Source organism: Buteo buteo, chromosome 6, assembly GCF_964188355.1.
Source record: "Buteo buteo chromosome 6, bButBut1.hap1.1, whole genome shotgun sequence".
Classification (NCBI taxonomy): domain Eukaryota; kingdom Metazoa; phylum Chordata; class Aves; order Accipitriformes; family Accipitridae; genus Buteo; species Buteo buteo.
The window spans coordinates 38,038,104-38,063,537 of NC_134176.1; the positions used below are offsets into that span (position 1 = coordinate 38,038,104).

The 25,434-nt window shown below is 40.3% G+C and overlaps 1 protein-coding gene across 9 annotated transcripts in view; it reads left to right on the forward strand.

Annotated features, from left to right (window-relative positions):
• Positions 1–25,434, forward strand: part of RAD51B (RAD51 paralog B) — a 457,119-nt gene that overhangs the window by 260,028 nt on the left and 171,657 nt on the right. For 8 of the 9 annotated variants that reach the window (XM_075030457.1, XM_075030458.1, XM_075030459.1 and 5 more), the window contains exon 10: positions 16,724–16,802. In XM_075030457.1, coding sequence (XP_074886558.1) covers positions 16,724–16,802 — 79 coding nt within the window. Of the gene's footprint in view, positions 1–16,723; positions 16,803–17,064; positions 17,205–25,434 lie in introns of those variants that run through there. The other variant, XM_075030460.1, reaches the window with a different exon arrangement.

Consider the following 25,434-nt stretch of genomic DNA (forward strand, 5'->3'; position numbering starts at 1 on the left):
TGTTTATCCTTGGAATGCCTTGGCAAATTCCCCTGCCTCCTGTTTTCTACCAGATCCTCTTTTTTTTTTTTTTTTTTTTTTTTTGGTAATTGAAAACAAGCTAACTAACATGCCCAACTCAAATTTAAGTGTTTATTATTCAGAAAAGTTCTGCTAAATCTGTCTTGGAATATAGTATACTTAAAGCTTAAAGGCATTCTTAATAGTGAAAAAGATCAAAGTATCATTATGAAGGAACTGGACAACCTTAATTAGTGAAAATATAGTGGAATATAAGATTGATCATAGAAATAATCTGTAAAATAATATTGGGCATTACAAATTAGTTTCTGCTTTACATAAGGAGCCTACAAGCTCAAAGTGAAGCTAATACTGGAGTGGTTTAGTTTATCACAGAAAAACTAATTCAACAGTGTAATGCAATCATGAAAAGGGTCTGTGCTCTCCTAGAATAGGTCAGGCAAGGCATTTTCAAAGGAGAGAGAAAAGTGTTTGTACCTTTGAGGAAAGGCACTGGGGAAATCTCTGAAATACTGTATATGGCCTGGACATCTGTGTTCCCACTACTTTCTTCTTTCTTCTCTTTCTACTTACTTTCTTCCCAGGTGAGGTCTGTGCTAGATGGAATATATTTATTGACATAGCAACAAGTTTGAGCTGTCACTGGTAGAAAGACCCCTCAGATAAAGTTTTAAAACCAGATAAACTTTGACATATTGACTTCAGTGGGCAAAATGCATCGCATCTGTGAAAAGGTAGGGATCAGACATGATCCCCATGTTCAGGCTTTACAACTTTTATGATGTTCTAAACATATTAAGGAAGAATCATCTCAGGAGTTTGTATATCTAGGATATTATACTTTCAACTTGAATTTTTGCTTGTTTTATTAATCTAATGTCATTGAACTGTTCTAGATTGACAACATATGAGAATGACAGCCAGTGAGTGGCGATCAAAATCTGCTGTACAGAGAACAGTGTGTTTTCTTTGGTTCAGCCTTATCAGTATATCTACCCTGGGTAGGATCAATTAATCTAGAGGGGTTTGCTCTACATAGACTTTTTGATCTTTGATCTCTGTAATTCCCGTCTATGGTATAAGTGCCCTTAGCTGTGATCTAAAAACAGGCTGAAAAAGAAGAAATCCTGTTAACTGCTTAGAAACTGAATACAGACTACTGACCCACTGTAAGGAATAAAAACAATTTTTACATGCCACTGCCTGAGATGGACTGCACCTTAAAATGGAGGGGGTTTTGATGGTCTCCAATGTTGGTGACCTGTTGGGAGCTGCCTGGTCAACTTTATCACATCTACCCATCATATTGCATCAAGAAGATAATAAATAATTTTCACAATATTACCTTCCCCTGGGCTGATTGTTGTAACTGTTGGAAAAATATGATGGGATTTGAGGACACTTGCTCAATCAGGAATGGAAAGGATGCGTCCAGGAGATGGTAGTGTATAATACCCACATTGTGGAAACATTGGAAGATTCTTGTGACTAAAATAGCTACCTGAGCCATACTGCTTCCAGCTCTCACATGTAGTACTTATGCTGTACTTCAATTAGGGAGAGATATGTCCTCTAGATACATATTAACAGAAAGCAGTAAATTTCTCAATCCATGTTGAAGTTCAGTGTTTCTGACAGACGTGATTGATGGATAACTTCAACTTTTCAGATACTGGTGGGAAGTACTGTAAAGTGCAGCTTAGTTAATGAATGACTCCTTGCTTGAATATTCATATTGGAGCAACACTAAATTGGAAATAGCTAACCAGGTCACTCGTCAATAAATGCCACTGTGTCATCAAAAAAAGCAACAGACCTAGATTGCAATGTAGTGTGTGAGGCACTACTGAGGTTGTTCTCCACTGGAAAGAGCTCATTTGATTTTTCTTGGGTTTGCAAAGCCCTTTCACATTTGTGTCACAGTGATGGTTCATGGTCTCCCTTATCAGTCATTTACTACAAGTGAGCCCTGAGTCTCTGGCAGAAGTTCTTGCACTAGTCCTGAGTGAACAATCAACCTTAGCTTTTTCTGCCATTTGGCTTAATTTGGCTGTGCAGATGTTTCTGCAGTTCAGGGTGTTTACATGCTCCACAACAGTGAACTGGAAGCTATGGAGTTTAGGTTGCAAAGACACCTGAGTTGGCCTTGTACAGAGCTGACAGTGGTCCAGGAGGTTTGGCTTGGAGTCTGAGCCAATAAAGCCTTATCAGGCCTGAGCCAGTACTGCCATTTTACTCAGCAAATTGATGTTTCTGGTCCAAATTGTGTGTTTGTTCTTCACTGTATGTCAGTGAAGTTCTTTCTCTTATTGTCACTATTTATTTTTCTAACTAATAATAATATAAAACTCTGTACCCATAGTCATCTCAAGCTACAGATGGAAAGTCACCTAATCCCCTCTTAACTTGTGTTCATGTTTCCAGGTGGATGTGGTACATCTCTTACCAAAAACAAGAGGAAACTACTTTTTTCTCCTTTTTTCATACATTTTGTCTTACTTCTTACTTGTGATCTTATAATGGCCATCTCAGTCTTCATTTGAAATAACTGAGCAGGCTGAAAAAAGAAAATAAAAGTGTAAATTAGCACGAAAAAATTCAAGGACTTTCTTACTCATATAAATTAATTGGTATTAAATATAGAAAAAAAAGCCAAGCAACTTCCTCTAAGAAATGTAATAAAGGTTGCCATTTGGGTGCCGTTGCAGGAAAGAAGAGGTTGAGAGGTCTTTTTCATCAATTTTTTTTCCTACAGTTGGGCATTTTCTTTGCTATGGTTACGTTTTTGTCCTTTGAACATAATAACTTTTCAAAAGTTCACACATAGTTAAGATCCCTAATGCACATATACCAATCCGAATTTTTGAAGCATAACCCCCATGCAAGAGAATATCCAAGAGCCATAAATGCTACTCCCAATAATTTTGTGAAAAGAATGAACATTATGTCTGATCTTTGCTTCTGTTTCTTCTCCAACATAAAAAGGTTTGTTAACCTGCTGATTGTTATTTGGGGCATGTTGTCATCAAAAATTTCAGATCTGGTGGGTTATAAAGCAATGTTTCAGGTCCTAAAGGGCTGTCCAGCCTTTGTGCATCTATGCCATGCACTGGAACAAGTGTTTGCCATTACCTGGTGTGGATTGGTGGGGATCAGCTACCCTCTAGAAATGTAAAGGAAGTCTCCTGAAACATTTGTTTGTTAGGGGAAAGTTTTTCTAGGACTCTTATTCAACACTTGTACATTCAGTAATACAGATGATGTTTATAAGGCCATTAAGCTTTCTTTGAACACATTGTTTTCCACTTCCTTGGTAAAATCTCTCCCAATAATGTTCTTGCTAGAGAAAATCTGAGTCTTGTAGAAAGATTGAAATTGAATTTTAAATTAAATCTATCACCTTTTCTCAACACCTGTAAAGCATGACAGTACTCCAAAAGCACGCACATTGCATCTGTATGTATTAGCTCATGGATCTGTTAGCTTTTTTTTTTCCTTGTCCTTGTTATGTGATGCCCAGTGGACTCTAAAATATACTCTACTGAGGCTTTACCTAAGATACTATTGCTGTCTCTCTCATGGGAATTCAGCAGTGTTGCGTTAGCTTGTCTCCAAGGACTTTAGGTTTAGGAACAGAAGGAAGTGAATGCACAAAAAAACTTGGAAAGTGGTTTTGTTTGTTTCATGTCAAAAGCATTTTGCAGCCACTAGTGTGGGTGAAGAATATTTATGCTGTGGTCTAGGACTTGGTTGAATCCCAATCTTTTTGGCCCAAGTCGGAGAAATTAAGATGATGGCTTTACATCAAGGAAGTATGAAGGACACTGTTGTTTTTACTGATGTCCAAAACCAATGAATGCAGGATGGGGAGAGCACACTTGTGATGCTCTTTTACAATGGCTTGATTTTCTTCCAATTTATAAACAATAATGTTAAGCTTTTTTTGTCATTTAGAAAGCCAAAAGAAAGTGAAAGAAGGAATGAGTATTGGCTAACTAAAGATTTGAGACACATTAGAAACAGGCATTGGGGTTGAATTTGCAGTGGATACTTTTATATCTGTAGAAGATAAATATGTTGCTAAAACTATCATAGAGAAGGTTCATAGAGATCTGAAGACTAAATCATGATGGCAATGCATATGCTAATTACATACTTAAGAATGTATATTCCTTGTGTTGTGCTGGTGAATTACTCCGAGCTTATCTACTCCATGCAATGATGAGGGCTGGATGCTGTTTGGATCCCTACCTCTGCAGTCATGTGGGCAGAGAAGCCAGCGCCATCTCTGTCCCAGTGTGTGGGTCTGTGGAGGAGAAAGTGCACAGCTGCTGGGCTTTTGTGCTGTCTTCCCCACTGGTTCTGTCTCTTCCAGGCAAGTCTGGCAGGCTGGGTGGAAGCAGCTGTGTATTCTGAGAACTGCTCTGGTGCTATTGTACTGGTACTCCCTTAGGAGTCCTTTCCGATTCGGGATGCATGATCCCGGGATAAGGCAGTGTTCCAGTATGTGTCGTAAATAAGAATTGTATCCTTCAGCCCTTTTCTTATTTCCAGAACCAAAGTCAAATGGAACTGTATGGAAGGCTCTGAAAAGCTACATAAACTTTGTTTTCTGTTCTTCTCACTACCAATGTGCTACAAGTCTGATGAGTGACCACAAGCTGCCGCACAGGAGAATTCCCTTAGGAGGCTGTGTTTATGCTACCCAACAACTTTATCCAGCCACAGCACCATCCTCAGATCCCTTTTCTTGGTACTGTTTCATTGTGGTAGCCAGGACATGCTGGCTGGCTAGCCTCTTTCCTGCTTAGTAAAAGCTACAAGCATTTTCTCCTGAATTACCCTTCACATTGGACAATTACCAGGGCTTTGGGCCTCAAAAGTATTATAACATAGGAAATCATCATGGCCAAGCTCTTGTGAAGTTTCCTGGCCTCTAGAGGACTCTCCATCGGGAAAATTAGGAGAGACTCAGAAACAGAAAAGACAACAAAATCCATTTTGCAAAATGAGGAATAAGGCACGTGGCAGGGAGACAGAAAGCACTTCTGGGAAGAGGAATTTCACAGGGTCTGATGTTACATGAGCAGAAGGGAGCTGACTGGCCCTGCATACCCCATATTTCACGCTGGGGAACTTGCACCAGAAGTCCGGCTTAAGTAGAAGTATACTGGAGGCAGCTTGTTTTTGTGCAGTTCCCTGGCCAGGTTGCTGCAGTTCAGACACAGTTTGGATAAACATCTGGGATTGCATTTTCTTTTCCAATTAAACTTGAAGTCACCCAATGTTTGCCTAGGCAGTGCAGTTCCCTGCCACTGAAGTTATTGTTAAGTTACATACATTTGGCAGGAAAAGGCACTCTGGATTAGAGGGTTCAGGGGTCTGCTCACACTCTAGGACAGGACAGCTAAGCAAAAGCAGCATTTTGTTGCATTTGGCCTATTGCATTCAGGACAGTTGTTGCTCTGGAGCACATCAGGGCAGTTCACCTTGGAAAGTTTTGCTTTTGTTGTCTGTGATTGATACTCATTTGAGGTTTTGATGGTTTCCTTCCACTGAAGTTATGTTTACTCAGTCCAAGGATATTCAGAGCTCCTCATTATAGTGCCTGAAGCTAAAATCATGTCTGAATGGCAGTACATATTACATGCTGAGCTCTCTCACTTGAAATCCAATGTTTGGCACACCGCAAGGACTGGAACAATTTACAGACTGGTCATCCGTTGCTAGCAACTGCCTGGATAGGCACAGCCAAAACACGTGCCTTTGTTCTGGTCTTATGTGAGGGGAAGGAATTGACCCCGCTAAGCATTTGAGAAAACAGCAGATCTGTTGCTTATTGATCCTTCTGCTGTACTCTCTGGGTAGGGGAAAGCAGGGTATCTCTGGAGCTGTGCCTACCTGGCAGAAAATTAATACAGTGAAGTTGCTACAGATGTCTATCTCCATGCCTGATTTTGGACTGAAGAAAAGGAATGCTACATAATTTTCATATAATTGCCCGATAAAACAGTGGCAAAGTTAGGAAGAAAACTCATGAATCCTGATTCCCAGGTCCTGGCATTGTGCACTATGAAAAAGTCCTTTATCTATGTATTGCTTTTTAGAAGCAAGATCTGAAGCCAGCTGAGTATAGCAGGGCTTGAGATTTGGAGAGTGTCCTCTTTCCTGGACTTGTCCACTGTCCTGTTTCTCCTCTATTCTTAAAAGACTCTTGGTTTTCATTTCTATCTCCTCCTTTTGTTTGTTTTCCTTCCATTTCTTTCCTTTGCAAGTATTGAATGTCTCCTCTGGGAGTAAGCCTAGCCACATGTGCGTGCAGTGATGGTTTATTTTTATTGGAGTCATTGCCTGTGACTGTTATTCATTACTATAGGAAGAACTGCACTAACAAGCTTCTCTGAGAGGGGTTTTTTTTCTGTTGTAAAAAGTCCTGTTTTGTCAATAGCCATTGAAATTATCTACTGCCATCACTAAGACATTGAGAGTTTGGAGCTTGGACACTGGTACTGCCTTCTGAATGTCCTGTTGTGTCTGGTGTTGCAAAGCAGAGTCTCAGCTTCTCTCAGCTTCCTTGCATGTTGTCTCATTAGGTGAGCTTTTCAACCATCTGTCCACCTCTCTGCTACCTAAGCAACTCAGTTGGCCTCTGCTTGGGGAAGAATTTGCGGTTGCATGAAGCTAGTGCAGTTGCTGACACTGACTACTGTTATAGCCTCCTATAATAGAGTACAGACAGAACACCGCCAGACAAGGCCTGCCTGGGATGAAATGGCTGATTCAGAAAAGGCAAGTCAAAAGTAGTATAAAATGCTTTTATCTCACTTGCACTTCTAGTCTTGACACTGGATAAGTAATCAAGAGCCATATTTTCTTACCTTTATTCTCAAGTTATCACACATTTCTGTGTCACCGTGGGCAAGACCACCATCTACCATCTCTAAGGTCATGTAAGGAATTCCTGGTGCTTCTTTAAGATGAATCTGTAGCATAAATAATAAAATTATTGGTAGTTACATTAGAAGCATATGCTTAGCATAAATGTAAGTCAGAGCCTAGAGAGGTAAGCAGCCTAAATATTTACACATAAGAAGTACAGCAATGTAAAATCAATGAATATTAATTTACCACTTCTGAAGTCAGAGTGGAGCACAGTGAGGAAAGGTGAGTGATCTGCCTAGGCTTACCCAAAAGAGGATAGGACCTTACCCTAAAAGTTAATGCTAGGATAAAACAAACAGGCGAGAAGTGATTTATCTGAAATTTGGCTAATATTGCATAGGTTCATGATTTCTAGAGATTTGTTTTAAATATTTCAGAATCTCTGCTTCCCACTAACACTGACTGTTAAAATCAAAGGTAATCTGTCAGAATTTGGCTGAGAAGGTTTGATCTCTTTGGTATTAATTACATTTGTTAATATAAGTATCATGCTGTTATTTCACGATTGAGATTTCTTTGAATTCTTTATCCCATTCTGAATCCATCTCATGTTTTCCCTCAGGCTTTTGAAGGCTTTCCCTTCATTAGTTTTCTTACTCAAATTAGTGTCCACTGTTGCTGTTTCCCCTGGAAAACTGTCTTAAATGCATCTGCATTTCTCCCTCCCTCCCTTTTTCTTAAGATAAGAGACAGGGACTTCTTAGCTTTGCAGTTTTAGCAGTGTTGTTTAATACATGGAATTTGTATGCATTGCACTAAAAGAAAATAAACAGATGTGCTGCTACAGTTTGGGGGGTGAGGCAACAGCAGGATGGTCAGCTGCCTTTTGAGTCTGTTCATTTTGGTGTTGTTTCCAGATGTGTGCTAATGGACATTTTTAGAATGTACACACAAACTCTGCTTGCCTACTTTTTTTCACTAATTGGTTGGGATTTATGGAATGCCTCTCATAAAGTGTCTCTAGCTGCCATTGTTGCTTTTCTATAAAGTAGTAGAAAGGAAACTCATTCCTAAACAGTTTCATCTGGACAGGATTTTCTTGTGGGGGAAGGAGATACAATCCATTTAAATTGCTCTATAAAGAGTTTTATTGAGTTCAGGCCCATTAACCTGGCCTTGATGAAAGCCTTTTCAAACAACTGGACTGAGGGAACCACATCTTTCAGGTACTGTGCATGGCACAAATGAAATGATAGTTTCCTGAGAAATCATGTTAATCAATATTGTGATTTTTTTTTTTAAATTATTTTTTTACATGTACAAAAGTGGTAGGGACTCCACATCTACTCCCAGTAGTGGGGCGCGTTTGTATCCCCACCTGTCATTGTTTGCTGTCTAGTGCTCAAGACATCTTAAGCTTTCCCTGTGTCAATCCACCAAGTTTGTTTTTACCAGGGAGAATATATGTGTGGGGTCTAGGTGATTAGGAAAGCTGAAGGATGACTGCATAGTTCTCTTTTCCCTCAAGCTGTGCGTTTTCCCTCTTTATTCCCAATCATTGCACAGCCTGCCCAGCCTGTAGCCTTTTCTACTGACAACAAGTGTACAGGTGCAGACAGTACTGCTCGGGTGGCTGAGCTTCCTTCTGCTTGAAAGGGGAAAATCTGTGCATAAAGAGCTTTTCCTTGCAACAGGATTTGGAAGAAGATACAAAGCAGGAGATAGTCATCTCCATAAGAAAACACAAGTCCATGATAAAGTCAAACAAACTCTACAGTGATTTGCTTGTGAAGGCAATGTGATTTGATAACGTCTTATTTGGATTTTGGTACTGATATCAGCTATATGATCTTTAAGAACACATTTAATTTCTGAACTTCAATTTACCCAAATGTGTAATGGGGTTATTTTTTCCCCACTCGTATAAAGCCTTTTTTAAACCTACAGATTAAGTACCATATACAAGCAAAATGTTGTTATCCCAGAAATCATGTGCGGTGGGAGATCAATAAATTGTTTATAGGTATATCCTGCAAGCTTAGTAAGTGATTGCAGGATACCTAAACTACATTTTTTTCACTGGAACACTGGAAACATACTAGGGTCACTTTGTGTTTCTGCAACAGGGAGCAGTTGTCTCCGAAGGTAAATCAGAACCTGTTGCAAGACTGAAACCTTAGAGAGCTCTAAGGTCTAAGGAGCACTAGTGCTTGGTGAGGCCTGGCAGAAAGCACAACCATTTTTTCTCCTACCTTGTAAGAAGCCATCCCATTGACCTGAAGGATGCTTCAGTGTGAAGAGGGAGCAGGGAACAACTGGTATACTGCTGTGTGAAGCCTGGATGCCACTGCGGCGTTAGTGCCTGCTAGGGGACTCTTGGTTGTCTCCTTGGGCACCTTTCTAGTGGGCTGAAGGCAGTGTGACCTGTGGGACTGGGAAAGAGAGCTGGCCCTGGGAACTGGGTCACAGCTCCTGCTCAAAAATAAATGATCTGCAGAATAAGGACTGCCACTTTAGTTTCTAGAATATATCAAATTCCTGCACATAGGGCCCAAGAAGAACCAGGAGGGCAGAAAAAACAGTTATGAGGTCTGCTGGGATATCTGATGCAAAATCAACTTTGTTGTTTTCCTTACTGGCTTTTTCCTGGGCTCTGTTGCAGCTGAAAAAACAACCCTGCTAATCTACAATAAGAAGGGAAATTCTGGCATGAAGATAGTCCACCCAGACAATTTGGCACAATTAGAGGAAAGATTTGTTTAGCTTAGCACTGATTTTATTACTACGTGAGTCTAACTGAACCTTGAGAAAGCGTCTTTTCCCTGTTGAATGACACTGTCAATGGTGTAAGTTTCTTTCTCAGTTCTCAGCTATGCTCTTCCAGGCAAATGTGGTGTAACTGAAGAGTTCTCCTGAAATGCACTATTAGCAACGATTGCTTACTGCAATAGGGCAACAATATGAATTAGCAAAAAATCCCAGCAAGCTAGCATTGTTTCAGTAAGGGCAGCAAGCATAGTGAGAGCCAGACTCCTTTCACAGATCTCACGTATTTGGTCAGTAGATCTGAATTCCAAAATATGTATTGGCTGTAAATGTGGGTTTGTTATTTGTCAGTACAAAAGGTGAGATAAGGTAAATCTAGCAGAAAGGGAAATCTAAGGAAAAAACTTAGAACAAAATTAAAAGAGAAGAATCCGTTCACTGATAAGAAGCAGCTGATATAGTTTAAAAGAGGCATTAAATGGTTTCACTCAAGTTCCTCAGTCATTGCTAAGAACCAGTTTCTTGTAATAGTCTCAGTAAAAAAATGGGGAAGAAACTGGATGTCTTTCCAGTCTAAATGGAAATGATGTATTAAATGTTAATACAGCTGTTTTTCTCAAATATTTCATTGAAATATCTTAGTCCATTACTTTTGTTAAAATCATTAGCTTTCCATTATGAAATCTTTTTTTTTTTTACCATGTGAGAGCTCATAGGTCAATCAAAATCATCATCTTATTTCACTGTTTCGTAGTTTATTATCCTAACATTTTGATAACTAATTTGATATAAGACTCTTTCCCCTTCATCATCTTTATTTTTTTTTGGCAGGACACTGGCTTGATTTCTGGTTATCAGAATACTTCTGAAAGTCCATCCAATACATTTTCCAATTTATCACTTTCCTTGCTATTGACAGGGGATGTTGTCCCAATAATTAGTATTTTCTACTGGGCTTCTGCAATCAATTTCTGTGATTCATCTCTTCCATAAAGCTTATAAACAATAAACTGTATTGTTAAAAATGCTTTCACTAATTAAAAACCAAACTTTAACATACAATTTTTCTGCTGTCATTATCAATTTTCTCTAAGCCTTTTGTTTCTCAACTGCTCTGCCTGTCTCCCATTTGTCTTCCTTTATCTAATCTAATGACATCTATTCAGTTTCTATTCACTTTTCATCAAGGTGATATATCTCCTCTTCCACAGTACCTTTGTGTCCTTAACATGCCTCATGGCAGAAATCATTTTTCAGTTGCTTAATGTTTATTCCACATTGTTGTCAAATAATAAATAATTACCACAAACCTCCTGACAGGGGAATGTGATGCTAGAAAGGAAAGAAAGGAAACTAAGATTTCACCAATTTGTAAAGGTAGGACTTCGCAAAACTTAAAATAGCTTTGATTTTTACTTTTCTCATCCATCTCTATAATTCACACTTTAGTAGGACAGCAGTGTAAGAATAACTGCATCTGGATTTTATGTTCCATTCCAGAAGCTCATGGATAGCTCATGCATAGCATTCCAAAAGCATCGTGGATAGGATGAATTAGAAAGACTCAGTACTGTCTCATCATTTTTCTATGTCTATTTTCTATTCATTTCACCATTGAAAAAATATTTTTTGTAATCTAAATGCCTGTTAACTTCTTTAGACTATTATTTACCATTACTGTTTACTCATCTCAGAACGTGTAGTCCTTTTGGTGCAACTTTGCACTGAAGTGTCAACAGGAAAAAAATCTCTGGTGAGGCCTGGATTTCACCTTTGAGTCCCTAATTAAATAGTGGTTATCATAAAAGGTGTGTCTTTCACTTATCTGGTTAGGAAACAAAGCAATAAATTCCTTTACATACATCAAGAACATTAGTGGAGTTGTATTTTCCTTTCTTTTCCTGCAGCAAAAAAGGATTGGAGGAAATCTTTTATGTTGGACTGAAAGTTCAGGTTCTTAATCTTAAGTTTGGGAAAGTAAGATTGTGGAAAGGTTCCTGTTTCAGCTTGTTAATAAAGAATTCTGATTCAGGTCCAGGTTCAGATAATAAACCTTTCTGTACTCTCTCCAGTTTTTGGCCAGGACTGATTTAGAATTGGAACAAGACATATGTTAAATATGTGTGAGTTTAGAAATGCCTGTTCTGCCTGAGCTGTCTGCTTCTGAGTTATCCTGGAAGATCCCTTGTGTTCTCAATATCCTCAAGTGGCTGCTTGGAATCTTAGGGAGAGGAGCAGATGATCACCAGAAGATAAAGATGAGAAGACTTTAAATTATAAATTCTGTATTTGAAAACCAGCAATTTTTTCTTGGTTTATTGACCACAAAGATCCTTAGCTGCATATGGACCGTCAAGGGACATTGTTAGTATGTGTTATTCCAACTCCGTCAGTTCTATCAGCATAAAAGATTAGTTGGCAGGGCTTCAATGCGTCTCAGGATGCCCATAGGACTTGAAGAGACTGCATAGGTCATGGAGCGCATCGCAGGCACTGCTTCGTATCCCTTTCATAAATATCTTAATCTGGATCCTAAAAGCAAAGATATTTTTTTTTAGCCTTGCCTCTTTGAGTTGAAGTCTATTCCAGAATCTCACTTTACTGATGGTTATAAACTTCAAAATGTCCAGCCAAAATGTCTTTGTGGCTGCACGTTTGTTCTTGTGCCAGTGTTGTCAGTTTAAGAAGCTCTTCTTTTTCTTCCTGCTCCATTCTCTCATTTCCACTCTCGCCATTCACTTACATTGTCATATAGACAACTGTCAGCCTTCATTTTTGCTAGACACGTTGAGCTAATTTTTTCTAGTGGCCTCTCAGATGCACACTTCATTCTCCTCACCAGCATACAGCTCATCTCTTGCAGTTTGAGTTCATGAGTGACCTGTACTGTACATGGTATTCCAGATTAAAGCTTACTGGCGGCTTGTACAGAAACACCAGTGTCTCCCTGGTTTTGCCAGGTGTATGTGGTGGTCGGCATGCTGTACAATTGGATCTGCTGTTGTCCTGGCTACATCACCTTGTGGGTCAGTGTATCTTGTGAGGTACTCATATATCCGGGAAGTGTTTTCTTTTCAATAACTGACGGTTTCTCCTTTTGTCTTACGGCTTCTGTGCTTATCCTTGTTTTCTTCATTATCAGTTCCTATTTAGTAGTGTTAAAAACTTTACAGAGATCCAAATAGATGAGGTCCAATTTACTTCAGATTTCTAAAAAATTCAAAGGATGATGTCAGGTATGCCTGGCATGATATCCATGTTTCATTCTGTCCCATTTTCCAAGTCTTTAGTTATTTTTCCCTTCAAAATTTCTTCTAAAGCTCTGCATGATACTGAAATCAGATTACAGACCTCAACTCACCAGTTTACATTATTTTTCTCTTGCCTTTGAGGACTATGTTTGCTGCTTCTCAGTTAGGTTACATCATCTTCATTCTCATAGTTGTATGACAAATACTCACTATCAACCAGACCTAAATTCACATGCTGATTCTTACAATGTTTTTTTGACAGGGATTATCTATTTTCTACTGAATGCGCTAAGCTCCTGGAGTTTTCTTTCCACTCAGTTGTTATTTCTGTATCTATATGATATAGATAATTCCCATTATCTGCCTTCTCCTCCTCTTCAGCATCATCTTGCTTGTTGAACACTGATTATTTCTTCACTCATGTCTAGAATATATTTAACCACTATCCTAATGTCATTTCATTATAACTCCAATTTTTATTTCTGTTTTGATATTGTTAATAATCTTGGCCTCCAAAACATAATTTTGGTTTTTTGATATGTATTTCCTTCTATGTTTTATAAGTTCCTTGTGCATACATAAGAACCTACTCTGTGTTGGCTATTCCAGCCACAGGATGGTTGCAATGACCTTTACAGTTTTTTCTCTTTGGTTGAAACACAAATCTAATAAATATGTATTTACTTTTTAAAAAAAGTTATGTTAATGTAGAGTTTGGTGTTATAAAAAAGAACTCTATGTACTCTATCTGGTAGTGAAATGTGCAATCATACTTTAAAGGTTATTTTTCTCAGTAAGCAAACATTCAAAATAAAGCAATATCTTTGCATATTCTGAACTGTTCCCGTTTCACTAAAAAGGAAGCTAATTCTGAGGCTCAGATGTAACTGTGCAGCAGCAGCCTTTTAGAGGGGTCCTGTGATATGCTGCTGAAAGGATGTGATTTATTATATTTTTTTATTGCTATACTTAGTTATACACATATTGTAACTGCATAAAAATGCAGTAACAGAATGTACATAGGGTTATTTGAATGTCCATCCATTTGCACGTACAGCTGTGCCTAGTGCACATGCATATATAGGTTAGTATTTATGTGCATATTACAGCACAGAATGCCAAAAATTTGACCTTAGACAGCAGATTTGTAACTGTTTCACTTCAGGCCTTTCTGATTAAACATCCAGCTGTTGTGGGAGACTCTGTAGCTGAAGTTTTCCATTTTTCCACCCCATCCTCTCCCTCATGTTCTCAGAGCTGAGGGAGTATGCGAAGCACCAGGAGGCACTCTGCTTGCCTCCTGGCAGAGTTCTCCCTCCTGCCACATCAGTGGGAAGTGCTGGCTCTGGGGATAATAACGGGCAAGGGAATTCGGGTTTTGTCAAGGTGCGTCACGGACATGGGATGTGACACGCCCCTCCTTTCTCCAGAAGGTCATTCCAGAGAGAATGGTAACTAACATGGAAGAGGGGAAAGTGCTACCGCAGCAGTTTTCCTACTTGGAGTGTTCACAAAGGTTGTATCGCATCCTGAGGTGGGTTTGCCAGCTTCATGTGACTGAAAGGAAAACACTGACATTTGGACTGGTCTGATGTTCTCCGGCTGTATTTGTGGTCTTTATGTGCCTGCCTTTATTTTTTACTGTCTGAAGAAGAAGGGAGACTATGTTTGGTTTAAATTCTGAAAACCATAAAAATGTTAGCTGGCTGTGGGTAGTAATGGTTATGTTTGAAGAACCAGATACAAGGATTTTGTTTCTTCAGCCTGTATCAGAATCAGATGAGAGAGAGTTGCAAGACACCTAAGCATGGTCCTGTCCGCACCTACCTACTGTACAGACACCCTTAACCTTTAAAGTGCTACAGGAAAGTCACACGAGCCTCGATTCTGCAGCAGAATTTGCTGCCAAATCGTCTGGTTACGTAAGGACACTGCAGAGCTCAAACTTCTGGTGCTTGACATTGTTAATCTTACACTTAGGAATAAATGTCCTAGTCCTGCATGTCTATTAAGTGATTCAATACTGTCTGACTTTTCAGTGAAATGTGAGCAGTTTTGGTGAGCATGAACTTCCTTGTTTTTCTGTAGTCTCTCTTGGCTTTTATAAAACCTGCTTACTGTTTCCCTGCTGATCGTTAGGCACCACCAACCGAAATTCATATGCAGTGACCCTTATGAGTGCTTGAATGTTTGGCAGAATTAGAGCATGACCTTTGGAAATAATGGGGGTTTTTTACTCCAGCTGAAATCGGCAGGATCCGTTGTGCCTCACACCTCTAAAAATAAGGTTATTACTGTCTGTTGTTCTAAGAAATCTGTATTTGGATGTATCTGACAGAGGGCTGCCTATCTTGGGCCGAGAAGGGGTAGCGTCTGACAGGGCTTTGGAAATGCAGGCACTGAGGGGCGCGATGGTCCCACAGCACGCTGCCAGGCAGGCCTCACAGAGGGGTTAGCTGACGTCGGGGCACTGGCAGAAGGGCAGTCGGTGGGCCTGCTCTGTGGTGGGCCTCAGCAGGCACGGCTCGGGCTCTGCAGCATCGCTCTGCTTGGAGCAGATCCCTGCAGAGGATCGGCACGGGCTGAGCGGGAACCGCCTGCCCGAACTGTGTCCTCGGGGGCCAGGAAGGCGGGAAGGCTCTTCCAGGGTGCACCGCCACCGCCGGGAGGGCTGGTTTCCAGTTCCCAGCCTTTTCTAGCTGTTGAAGAGGTGAGCGGAGAAACGTGTTTCAGCTTTGTTCAGCAGCTCTGTGCCGGAGGCAGAGCAGCAGCCCGCTCTCCGTTTCAGTCACTGCTGTCAGAGTCTTCTGCAGGGCCCGCATGGGGACCATTAGATCAATGTTTGTGCTGATTACACTCTTGGGCAGAGCTTATTAAGTTTATCATTAAAATGTCACTTTCATGTAGGTGACAGAATGAGGGTTATTTTGAGGCAAGCTGTGAGGGAGCAGTCCTCAGCAATGAGCAAAAATCAAACAGCCAAGCGATAAAACCTGGCACATTTGTGTGAGTTTGCCACTGCGGGTCCCACGTCACCTGCCCTGCCTACAAGCCCATTTCTTTGTCTCCAGAGCCCTGCTGCAGCTCATCTTCCACAGAGGACGGTTCCTCCCTAGTGGAGCTAGGGAGCTTGGGATATTTCTGGCCTGACCATGGAGAGCTAGCGCACCCAAATGCTGAGCTAAATTCAGTTGCGCTGTACACCCCGAGGGAATTCCAATTCCTATTTTGTTGCTCCAAGGACAAGATCCTTCAATAAAGCTTGACTTGGTCAGTACCCCTTTTGTAAAAGAGGACGTGCAATGTCATGTTACCATCCCCGGTGTAATGACCCACAGGTGGACCACACTGCTTCCAGGGGCTGGAGGAAGGCAACGAGTGCAGTTCTTGGAGAAGCCGAGGGGGCACATCTGTGGAACGGCTAATGGCGATTAAAATTGTATTACACAGTGGCAATTGCAATTCTGCTCAAAATTGTCCCTATCTGAGTGCAACTGCCTGAACCAGCAGAAATGATTAAGCTTAACAGGATGCCAATAAGACAAGCAAAACTTGCTGCTTGCATGACAGTGTTTTTTTAGGACCTGTGGGTCCTTTTAAAATTGCAGCATGATCTATACGTGCGTATGAGAAGACCTCAACTACTTAGAAGTGACAGGGCTAGATCAATAACTACCTTGTTATTTCTTCAGTATGCTTTACTACTTCTGGAAGTTAAATCCAGTGAGATTGTTCTACAGGTCTGAGCTCTGATCAGTATGTTATAAAGATGTGTACTTACGTATTACTTGTTTGTTTTGCAGCTCCTGGTTGCTAAATCCCCTGTTGCTCCATTCTCCGCTTTTTTCTACACCATTGAGAAGTCAGGCTTGGTTCTTCAAGGTAAGACCAAAGCACTGATTGTTTTGCCTTTTCAATTAGTATTTTAAGCAGGCTGAATGTAGGTAACAGCAACTATTGTTGAAAATGGTGCTGTTTATACCTAATTAAACCCACACACATTTAAACAGTCTGGTTGACAGCGCAGGCTTCTCCTGCCTTCACTGCTTTGTCTTGGATTATACTAAATTAGTTGTTGCATATTCCCATGGATCTAAGAATGGGCCCTGAAATTATTAATCAAGGCTCCCTGTTTTTCTTCAAGGTAAAGTAGAATGGTTCTGGCAACGCTGCTCCTATGGGATAGGTTTCTTCGGGAGAAACATACCCATCTATCATTAATAACCTGCTTTAATAAATGGTTATTCTTTAGCAAATAGCTTGACATCAATAAAAATACAGGAAATTAATATCTGTTCTCTATTTTTGTGATTATTTTAATGCTAATGCCCCATGGTCTTAAATAATCCTCAGATTCTCTAGGATATGAGGTAGTGTACTGAAAAGCTGGATATTACTATCATGATGGCAGGGAACTGGGATTCCTCGTGGCCGTGTCCTAAGTCACGTACTTTCAGACCACAGCAAAAAGGGAAGTTCAGCTCTTCCCTTCTTTTCCCCATTTATCCCAATAAATCTTCCTTTAATGTCCTTATTTTTGACAGACATTCATAGATCAATTTTGTTGAGTTGCTCTCTGTTGATATGCAGCCTGGGTCCTGACTGCTGCATCAGTTTAGCAGACTAAATAAAACTAGGCAGTGCCTGTCACGTTTTGTTTAGAGGATACACTCTGATATGCAACCATGGCATTAAGAAAAGTGAGCATTGCTATTTCTCAGGTTCCAGTGACTGATAATCACTGATCCCATAAAGCCCTACGAACATTTTAGGGTATGTGAACAGTTCTCTTCCTTCTCATTGCCCATTTCTCACCTTCAAACAGGCAGCACCAGGTCAATTACATATTTACATTTACTAATGACTAAATATGCTTATATCTCTGGTGATACACAATGTAGGAGAACAAAAGAAACAAAAATATTTTATGGTGCATTTTTGCTTCCATTTGGTACATCTACATAATGATAATGTGGGGGGTCCATCCGATGTTTCCAAAGCCTTTGGATACTACACCCAGTGTATTCTTAGATAGCATTCTGGGAATTTGATCTGCTTTACTTGGTACCAGTAATTTTAAAAGGCTACAGGAACTAAAACCAATTTTTATTAGTTTAAACTGAGATGGCTTGCAACAGTTGGTCTAGACATGTTTTGGTTCAGTATTAGGCAGAAGGCAAGCTACTTTCTATCTCAAATATCTTCTGAGTTGCAGAGGTGTTTCTGATCATTATAAAAAAAGGCAGACAATTTCCAGCTCTGTCCTCAGGCACTAATGTAGTGAAACTTTGGGAAAGAAAGATTTCCCATTTCAGAAACGGGAAGCATTTGTTCAGAGAGGATCTTTATTTGTTTCAGTTCTTCTCTGTGAGCCAGGAATATAGCTTTCCAAGGACCAAACCCTACCTTTAAAGAACAAATGGGCCTGGTAACACGTAATGATGGTGGAGTAGGACTCTCTAATAGAAGGATAGCACTGTTTTGGGAGTATGGCAATTCCTCTTTTCCCTGTATCCATATGTTTCTGGGGCGCACATTTAAAACATCATTCACCATTTTTCTAAAAGCAGGTGAGATACCAGTTTGGATTTCTCTAAGTAAACACCGTCTCTATATCAGGCATTCTTTTTTACATTTTGGAAGGCAGCTTGAAGCTCTTCTTTGTGTAAGCCTTTTCTTACTTCCTGACTACACCATTATGTTTCCATTTTAGATATTTTTTTCCAAGATGGGTAGTAAGGAAGGGCATGGTTCCCCTAATAATGTGCCCCGGACTATTTTACAGAGACTTGTAAGCGCTTACACGTGAGCTACCTCACTGAGTTGTACAAAGTAAATATTGCATGTTCTCATCCCACATTTCAGTGATCATTATTTCTATGCAAAGAGGAAGTGAACAAATCACCTGGAAATGGCTGTTGCGGATAAGATGCAGAAAGTGGCACCAGGCTGCCTTGTGCAAAAGAGGCTAGAGTTTTTATGAGAGTTGTAGCTGGTGCTTCTTTCCAAAGGGAAGCTGGATGCAAGGTAAGATGTCAGTAAGGCAACTGGCCACGGGTAGCCAGTGAGGGAGTCTCTGCATTGCTGCTTGAGGGATGTCATATAGCACTAACAAGTGGAATCTGTCCCACAGCCTGATTGCAAAGGCAGTTTTCCCATTCAGGCTTTGTTGTTTCATTCACTTGGTGTCAGGAGGTGAGCACATTCGGGGTGGCTGATGGGAACAAGTGGATGGGTGTGGGAACTGGTGAGAAGCAGCAGCTGGCTGAAGTGCCCAGGATTCTTTCTTTTTACTCAGCGGGTCCCATCCCAGGACCATTAACCAATAGGCCATAAACAAACTGATATCGGAAAATGTGGCTGGAAACTCCTTGATTAGTGAGGGTGAATGGGGAATGAAAGACAAAGTGAAAGTGTGATTTAACAGTTCCACAAGCAATTTCCATTGCCACCTCTGAGGGATTAGGATGTGTGGAATAGGCTAAAAATGAGGAGGAGCTCTCCCCACTTTTGTTCTGTGGGCCGGAGGATAATAAAACGGCAGGAGAGGCAGTGCAGCTAGTTAGGGATTTCACAGGCTGCTATTTGATGCAGTTTAAGGAGCCCTTCTGCTATTGTTGCAGTTAAAATGGGAAGCGGAACTGTTCTCCATTCGCAAAAATCTCCAGCGTCCTCAGGAAGAGGGCTGAGAGCAAAAGGCTATTAAGATGGTAATGCTGCCCCATTTGGAGGAGTGTATCAAAATCCTCTTTGTCAATGTAAATCGCTGCTCTGTTTCCCTGGTATCTTTGCATCTCATGGCCTCAGTGCAAGCACAGAAGTGTTCGGAGGAGACCCTAGTGAAGGCAGAACTGCTTCTCTTTTATTGTCAGAGGAGAGCTCCAGGCTGCCCAAGGGTGCCACAGAGAAAACTTCTTTGCTTTTAGAAACTTGAAGTGTTCGGGGATGAAAAGAATCCATTTATTCACTCATTCTTTTATTTCCACTTGCAGACTAGAGAAATTAAATTTGATGATTGGAAAGAAAGATTGGCCAGATATTTAGCAAGGAAATTCAGCCTTCAGTCTCCTTTCATTGCTTCAGTATGCTCTGTGCTATGGAGGGGGTGGAGTGCAAACCCCCAAAAAGCCTCAGTTGCCTTTCCATTGCAATACAGTGGCATGTAGTGTACTGCCATGCTGTACAGTGTGACACTGTGATGAACCTGAATTGTGAGTGCAAAATCCAGTCTGACAGCAGATCTCTATTTTGTAGAGATCTTAAACAGAGAGGCAGAAGCCTGGATCTAAGCACTGCAAAATATCAGAAGTTTTACTGTCTGCTTGTGTATTCTGTTTAAGGACTTGCTGTTGCTTCCCTAGTTCAATATACTAGTTAAAGTGAATGAAGTGATACTGGTAAAAAGAAGAATAACAGTAAAAAACCTCCAGATCTACTTGATCAAGGATGCAAGTCACAAGATTATTTTTCTCATTGGCAGTGATACAATTTCTGTTTTGGATTGGAAATTATTAGCTGGTAATTCTGTTCTGGTGTATCAGTCAGAACAGATTCTGGGTTGTTCTTGCCTAGTTGTAGTTTCATTGAAGCTGAGTGTAGCACATATTGAGTTAGGTTAGCTGAACTAGGAGATGCTACTTAGCTACGCACACACATATGCAAAAAAAAGATAGGCTGAATAAGCTGCTGTCAGTTTTAAGCTGTATTCTGTGGGTGATCGTCTGAGTCTACCTTTAGAAGCAGCAGTATTCTGAGGCGTAAATACAAGCTAGCAACAGAGCCTAGCTATTAGCAACTGATAGCTTGGCTGTTTGTGGAATTAAGTCTCATTCCGTGTCACCTAAGTAAATGCCCTCTGTTACCCAGAGGATGGTGCTGCAAAAGAAGACAGGGAACATGGTGACTGGTTGCCAGCTGGAGAGTCTATTGGGACTTTTCGCTGAATGCTTTAACCAAGTGATTAACATTGCTCTTCATTGGAAGAGCTCAGAAGCACTGGAAATGTAAGGCAAATAATACTAGTGAGCTAGGACTTGCTTTTGAGCAATGATTTATTTTCAGTTTCATAGGGTTTAAAAACGGGTGGAATCAGCAGTTCATCCAAACTGACCTCCCATATATCATACATGTTTCCTTCAGGTACCTGATAACTTTTGTTACATTGAAACATGTCTTCTAAAAAGGCATTCACTTTTCTTTAAAGACATCAAGAAATGTGAGTTCCTGGTTTGCCTTGACAGTGTTTTCAAGTTTTAGCTACCTTGCTGCTAAGTACTTGTTCTGTATTTCAGATTAGAATTTATCTGCCTTCAGCTTTTGGCCTCAGTTCTTACTATGACCTTCAGTGCTAAATAAAGCACTGTTGTCGTTAAATGGGTGCCATTTTGCATGAGTGTACTTGACATTAAATTTTATCCTGCTATGTTTTATTCTTCCTTTTTAAAGAAAGTTATAACTATCTGCAAATTTAACATCAAAACTTTTGTGTCTTATGCTGACTGGCTCCCCTCACTACCCCAAGAAAGGACAGAATACCTTGTATTGCTAAAGGGAAGAAGAGTTTGATTTTTGTACCAGCAGGACTGGATGATTAGTTAATTGATTAATCCACCCTTTTTCCTGCCCTCTTTTCCACTGCACACATGTCTGTGTGTGCACAGCCACGCTCACCTTGCCTATAATATCTTATTGAGGCAGGTAACTTCTGATAAGGAGAAACAAAAGATACATGGCACTTGGAAGAGAGTGTCTTAGGTTTTAAGTTTCACAGTACTAAGAGGGAAAAGATCTAGGAACAGCTGAATCTAGGGAAACTGTGGTACATTATGTTTCATTTGTCACTAATGTAATGAAAGAGTCTCATTTTGATCTCAAAATAGCATAGGGTCTGGGTTTGTAGTGCAGCTTGGCAAACCATCTCCAAAGCGCTGTAAGTAATTTATATGGCTGAAGCAAGTGAAAAGTGCCTCATTTTATTTTGTAAAGAAATGAGTAGCGAGGTAGAACGGGAATTCTGAAAGAGAGGGCAGCATTATTTGTATTGTATTGTGTGAGTTTGAACAGTGAGAGACAATGATTTACTGCATCAAAAGCTTTTATTCAATTGAAGAACTGTAACTATAAAGTGACCTTTGTCTGGAGCAACATGGATATAATCTGTAAAATGAAGCAGGGTTGTACTTGATGTGTGAATGGATGGAAGACAGATTAATGGGAATAAAGTTGTGCATTGCTATTGAGATGGTAACAGATTTGCAGTGCCACTGGTGATTTCCAGCCCTATTGGATGGATAAAGATGAACTGATCATTGTTAGGATCTCTGTGGGGTGGAACCGTTTTTGCTGTATTCCCCACAGGACACTGAAAGCCTCATGCTATTTCTAACAGGTTTGTAATAATGAGAGCATAAAAGCATGATTGGTTTGTAGGCTAGGTCTATCCTGGTGGTAAGGAATGTGAAAAAAATAAGACTCCCATCATCCCAATGCCAGCAAAATCACCCGTACAGATGTAGCTGACATCAACAAAGATGTCCTTTTGTTCAGCCAGTTCATGGCATTTGGGGGAATGGGTTACTAAACCTGACCCAGGAATGGTGTTCACTTGGGTGAGGGTGTCCTCGCTAGGTGGCTTTGTGGGAATCACTCTACTGCTCTGCAACAGCGTTGGCAAAGCCTCGCTGAGCTCCATGACTGTCAAATGAAGGCATCCAGAGAAATAAAGCACAGATGCAGAACCAACTAAAAATCATAATGAAGAGAGGTGGAGGGAAAATATTTTAATTGTGAAGGAAGACTAGAGGCATCTTGGGTTTAGGTCCAGTAGAAACAAAATAAACTCTGTCATATCAATAAAATTAAATGTTTCTATCTGCAAACATGATCTTTCTAGTGGCATAGTAGATAGACTACAGATTGGTAAAATTTCTGGCCATACTTTTTGCTGTGAGCTTAACTTGTGGGAGGATATTATGCTGGATAAATCCAGTTTAGCACAAAGTATTGAATTACCTGCTTATTTCTGAACACATATGTAAAGACACTGAAGATACAGTACTGCTTTCTTGCACTGAAAGCCAAACATGTCCCTAAGTGCTTTGCTAGACTGCAACTGAAGTGCCAGCATTTAATTTTTCCTGAGTTTTACTAAATGTAGGTTAAAAAAAACTTAGTGTAAGCAGTGTGCCAAATCTGTTCACATTTACACAAGTGTGAATCAAAACCAATTTTTTTCAATCCAGTGTTGTTAAGAACAATAAGCTGAAGAGTGTAAATCTGGATTTGCAAAGACATTCCCCTCTTTTCAAGGCTGGCATAGGCTTCCTGGGACAAAATGGTCTCACTTCAGAGAAATCTTCTCCTTACCAGTCTCTCTGTAATGAATTCCTGATCAAAGTGGGCTGCTCCCCTGTGTTTTCAGCACAGTGCTAAAGCAAATGGCCTTTTTTCCAAACGGCTTTTAACATAAGGAGTGAAGTTGTCTGTTGATTAGGGGTAGTGAATTGTGACAGTATATTGTTCTGGGAACTGAACGTTGTGGTAGAAGACCAAGACTCTACTAGTAATTGCCTGGATTTAACATAGACGATGTTACATCTTTCAAGCTACAGATTTATAGAATAAGGTCAAATGTACCTAAAATGGACTTCATGTTCTTAAGCGAACACATTCATGAGTAGGAAGCCAAAAAAATGTCTGTCCAAACCCATGTTTTTCAGCCAGAGTAAAGTCTCATGCTTTTCTGTGCAACTTACGAAAGTAAAAGGTAGTTATGTCTCACTGTGATTTATCCCTTTCTCACATAGGCACAACTAGATTTCTTTTGCTCTCCTCCAAGGTTATGTCTGTTCTGGCTTCACCAGTAACATGTTTGGTGAAGCCATCACTACTGTCATTTTATCTTGTAAAATGATAGTCAGCAATAGAGGACTATGACCCAAATGACTTAACCTTGGTAGGACATGCAACTTTTCTTTAGCTGTAGGACTTTATGTATTCTCCATGTTAAAATCTTGTAAAGTCTCTGAGTGTACAGCCTGGTTGCCGAAGGGAAATGCTGGATGCTTTATTGTTGCCTGTGCTGGGGAGGGGACAGTGGTGCAGAGATCCAACAGTTAGCTACGGTTTAAACCTGGAAGTCTCCAGAGGGCAATTCTGTGTAGATAGGTTCATTTGAACAGCACTTCATCTAAACTAGAAAACTTTGCCTGAGGTGGGGCTTATTAGCACAGGGATAAGGCTTTGCAAATAGGGTTCCTGATGCTTTGGCCCCAGTGCTGCTTTTCTTTGAAATTTTATGTTTCCAGAAGTAACACACCTAGAACAACCTCAGGTATCTTTGCATCTGATGTGTAGACTTGCCCTGTCTTTAAAACTGGACTAACCACAAATTTAAATGATCTTATCATATAAGCTTAAATCTGTCTTGATAAGATGGAACAGGAATATATAGCACTTTCATAAAAACAGACACACGTGATAAACCCTCCCAACAAACAGGTTTTTACTTCAAAAGGTTTTTGTCCTTACAGTCATTCCCTAAAATTAATAACATTGGGCTGTTACTGTAAGGTATTTTCTGTAATGTTCATTTGAACTTTTAACATAGTGTTAATGATTGTTGTAGTGCTTCTTCTCATTGTTTATGTTGTAATGAAACCAGAAGCTAGCCCTTTGTCATTCAGTTCTGTGAAGACCCCTGAAAAATTTGTGAGATTAAATTTCAAGGCTGGATTGAGTTAACCAAGGGTTACAGAGATGAGAGGCAACAAGTTTAGTCAGCAGTTTTTTAGAGTGTGGTGTATCAGCCTTGGCTGTTCTTTGGTTTGGCACCTGAATAACCCTACAGGGTCTGCCTTAGGGCTCAACTGCGGCAAGGCAGTGCAAGCATGACTGCATGGATGAAGAGGAAGCACAGGCAGATGATCCTACAATTAACAGTTCAACAAGAGATGTGGTTGCTGAAAAGATTTTACTTTATTGTCCACTGAATCTTATTTTCATTTAAACTTCCCAGCTTTTCCATTACAGAAACAAAGTCCGGTATAGTCCAATGCCCTGTGAAGGTATGCTCTCCAGAAGCAGCAGCAGAGATGTGAAGAGTGACGTTTCTAGAAAAAGTTGTGGGACTATTAGAGTGCTATCAAGCAGTCTGCCATAGGGTGATTTCCCAGAGTGCTGTGTGCTGTTGTGGAGACCTCAGCTGGGATGTGCCTTACTACTGAGTGAATAAGCTTAGAATAAGCAGACTGATGTCCTGAGACGTGAACACCAAGCATTGCGCTCCTGAAGATGTTCTGAGTGAGTTTAGGGATGAGACTCTTTTGCTTAGTAGCATACAGAAAACATCCCATTCCTCCTTCAGGCTGCGTGTGTTTGATGAAGGACTTCAGTCTTGAGGCATGTCAGGTGGGAACTGCACACTACACCTTTTACTTCCTTCATGCTGTATTTGTACTGCGAGTGAATTACCCAGAACAAGGTATTGGGCAGCCAGGCACATACATTGCAGCTG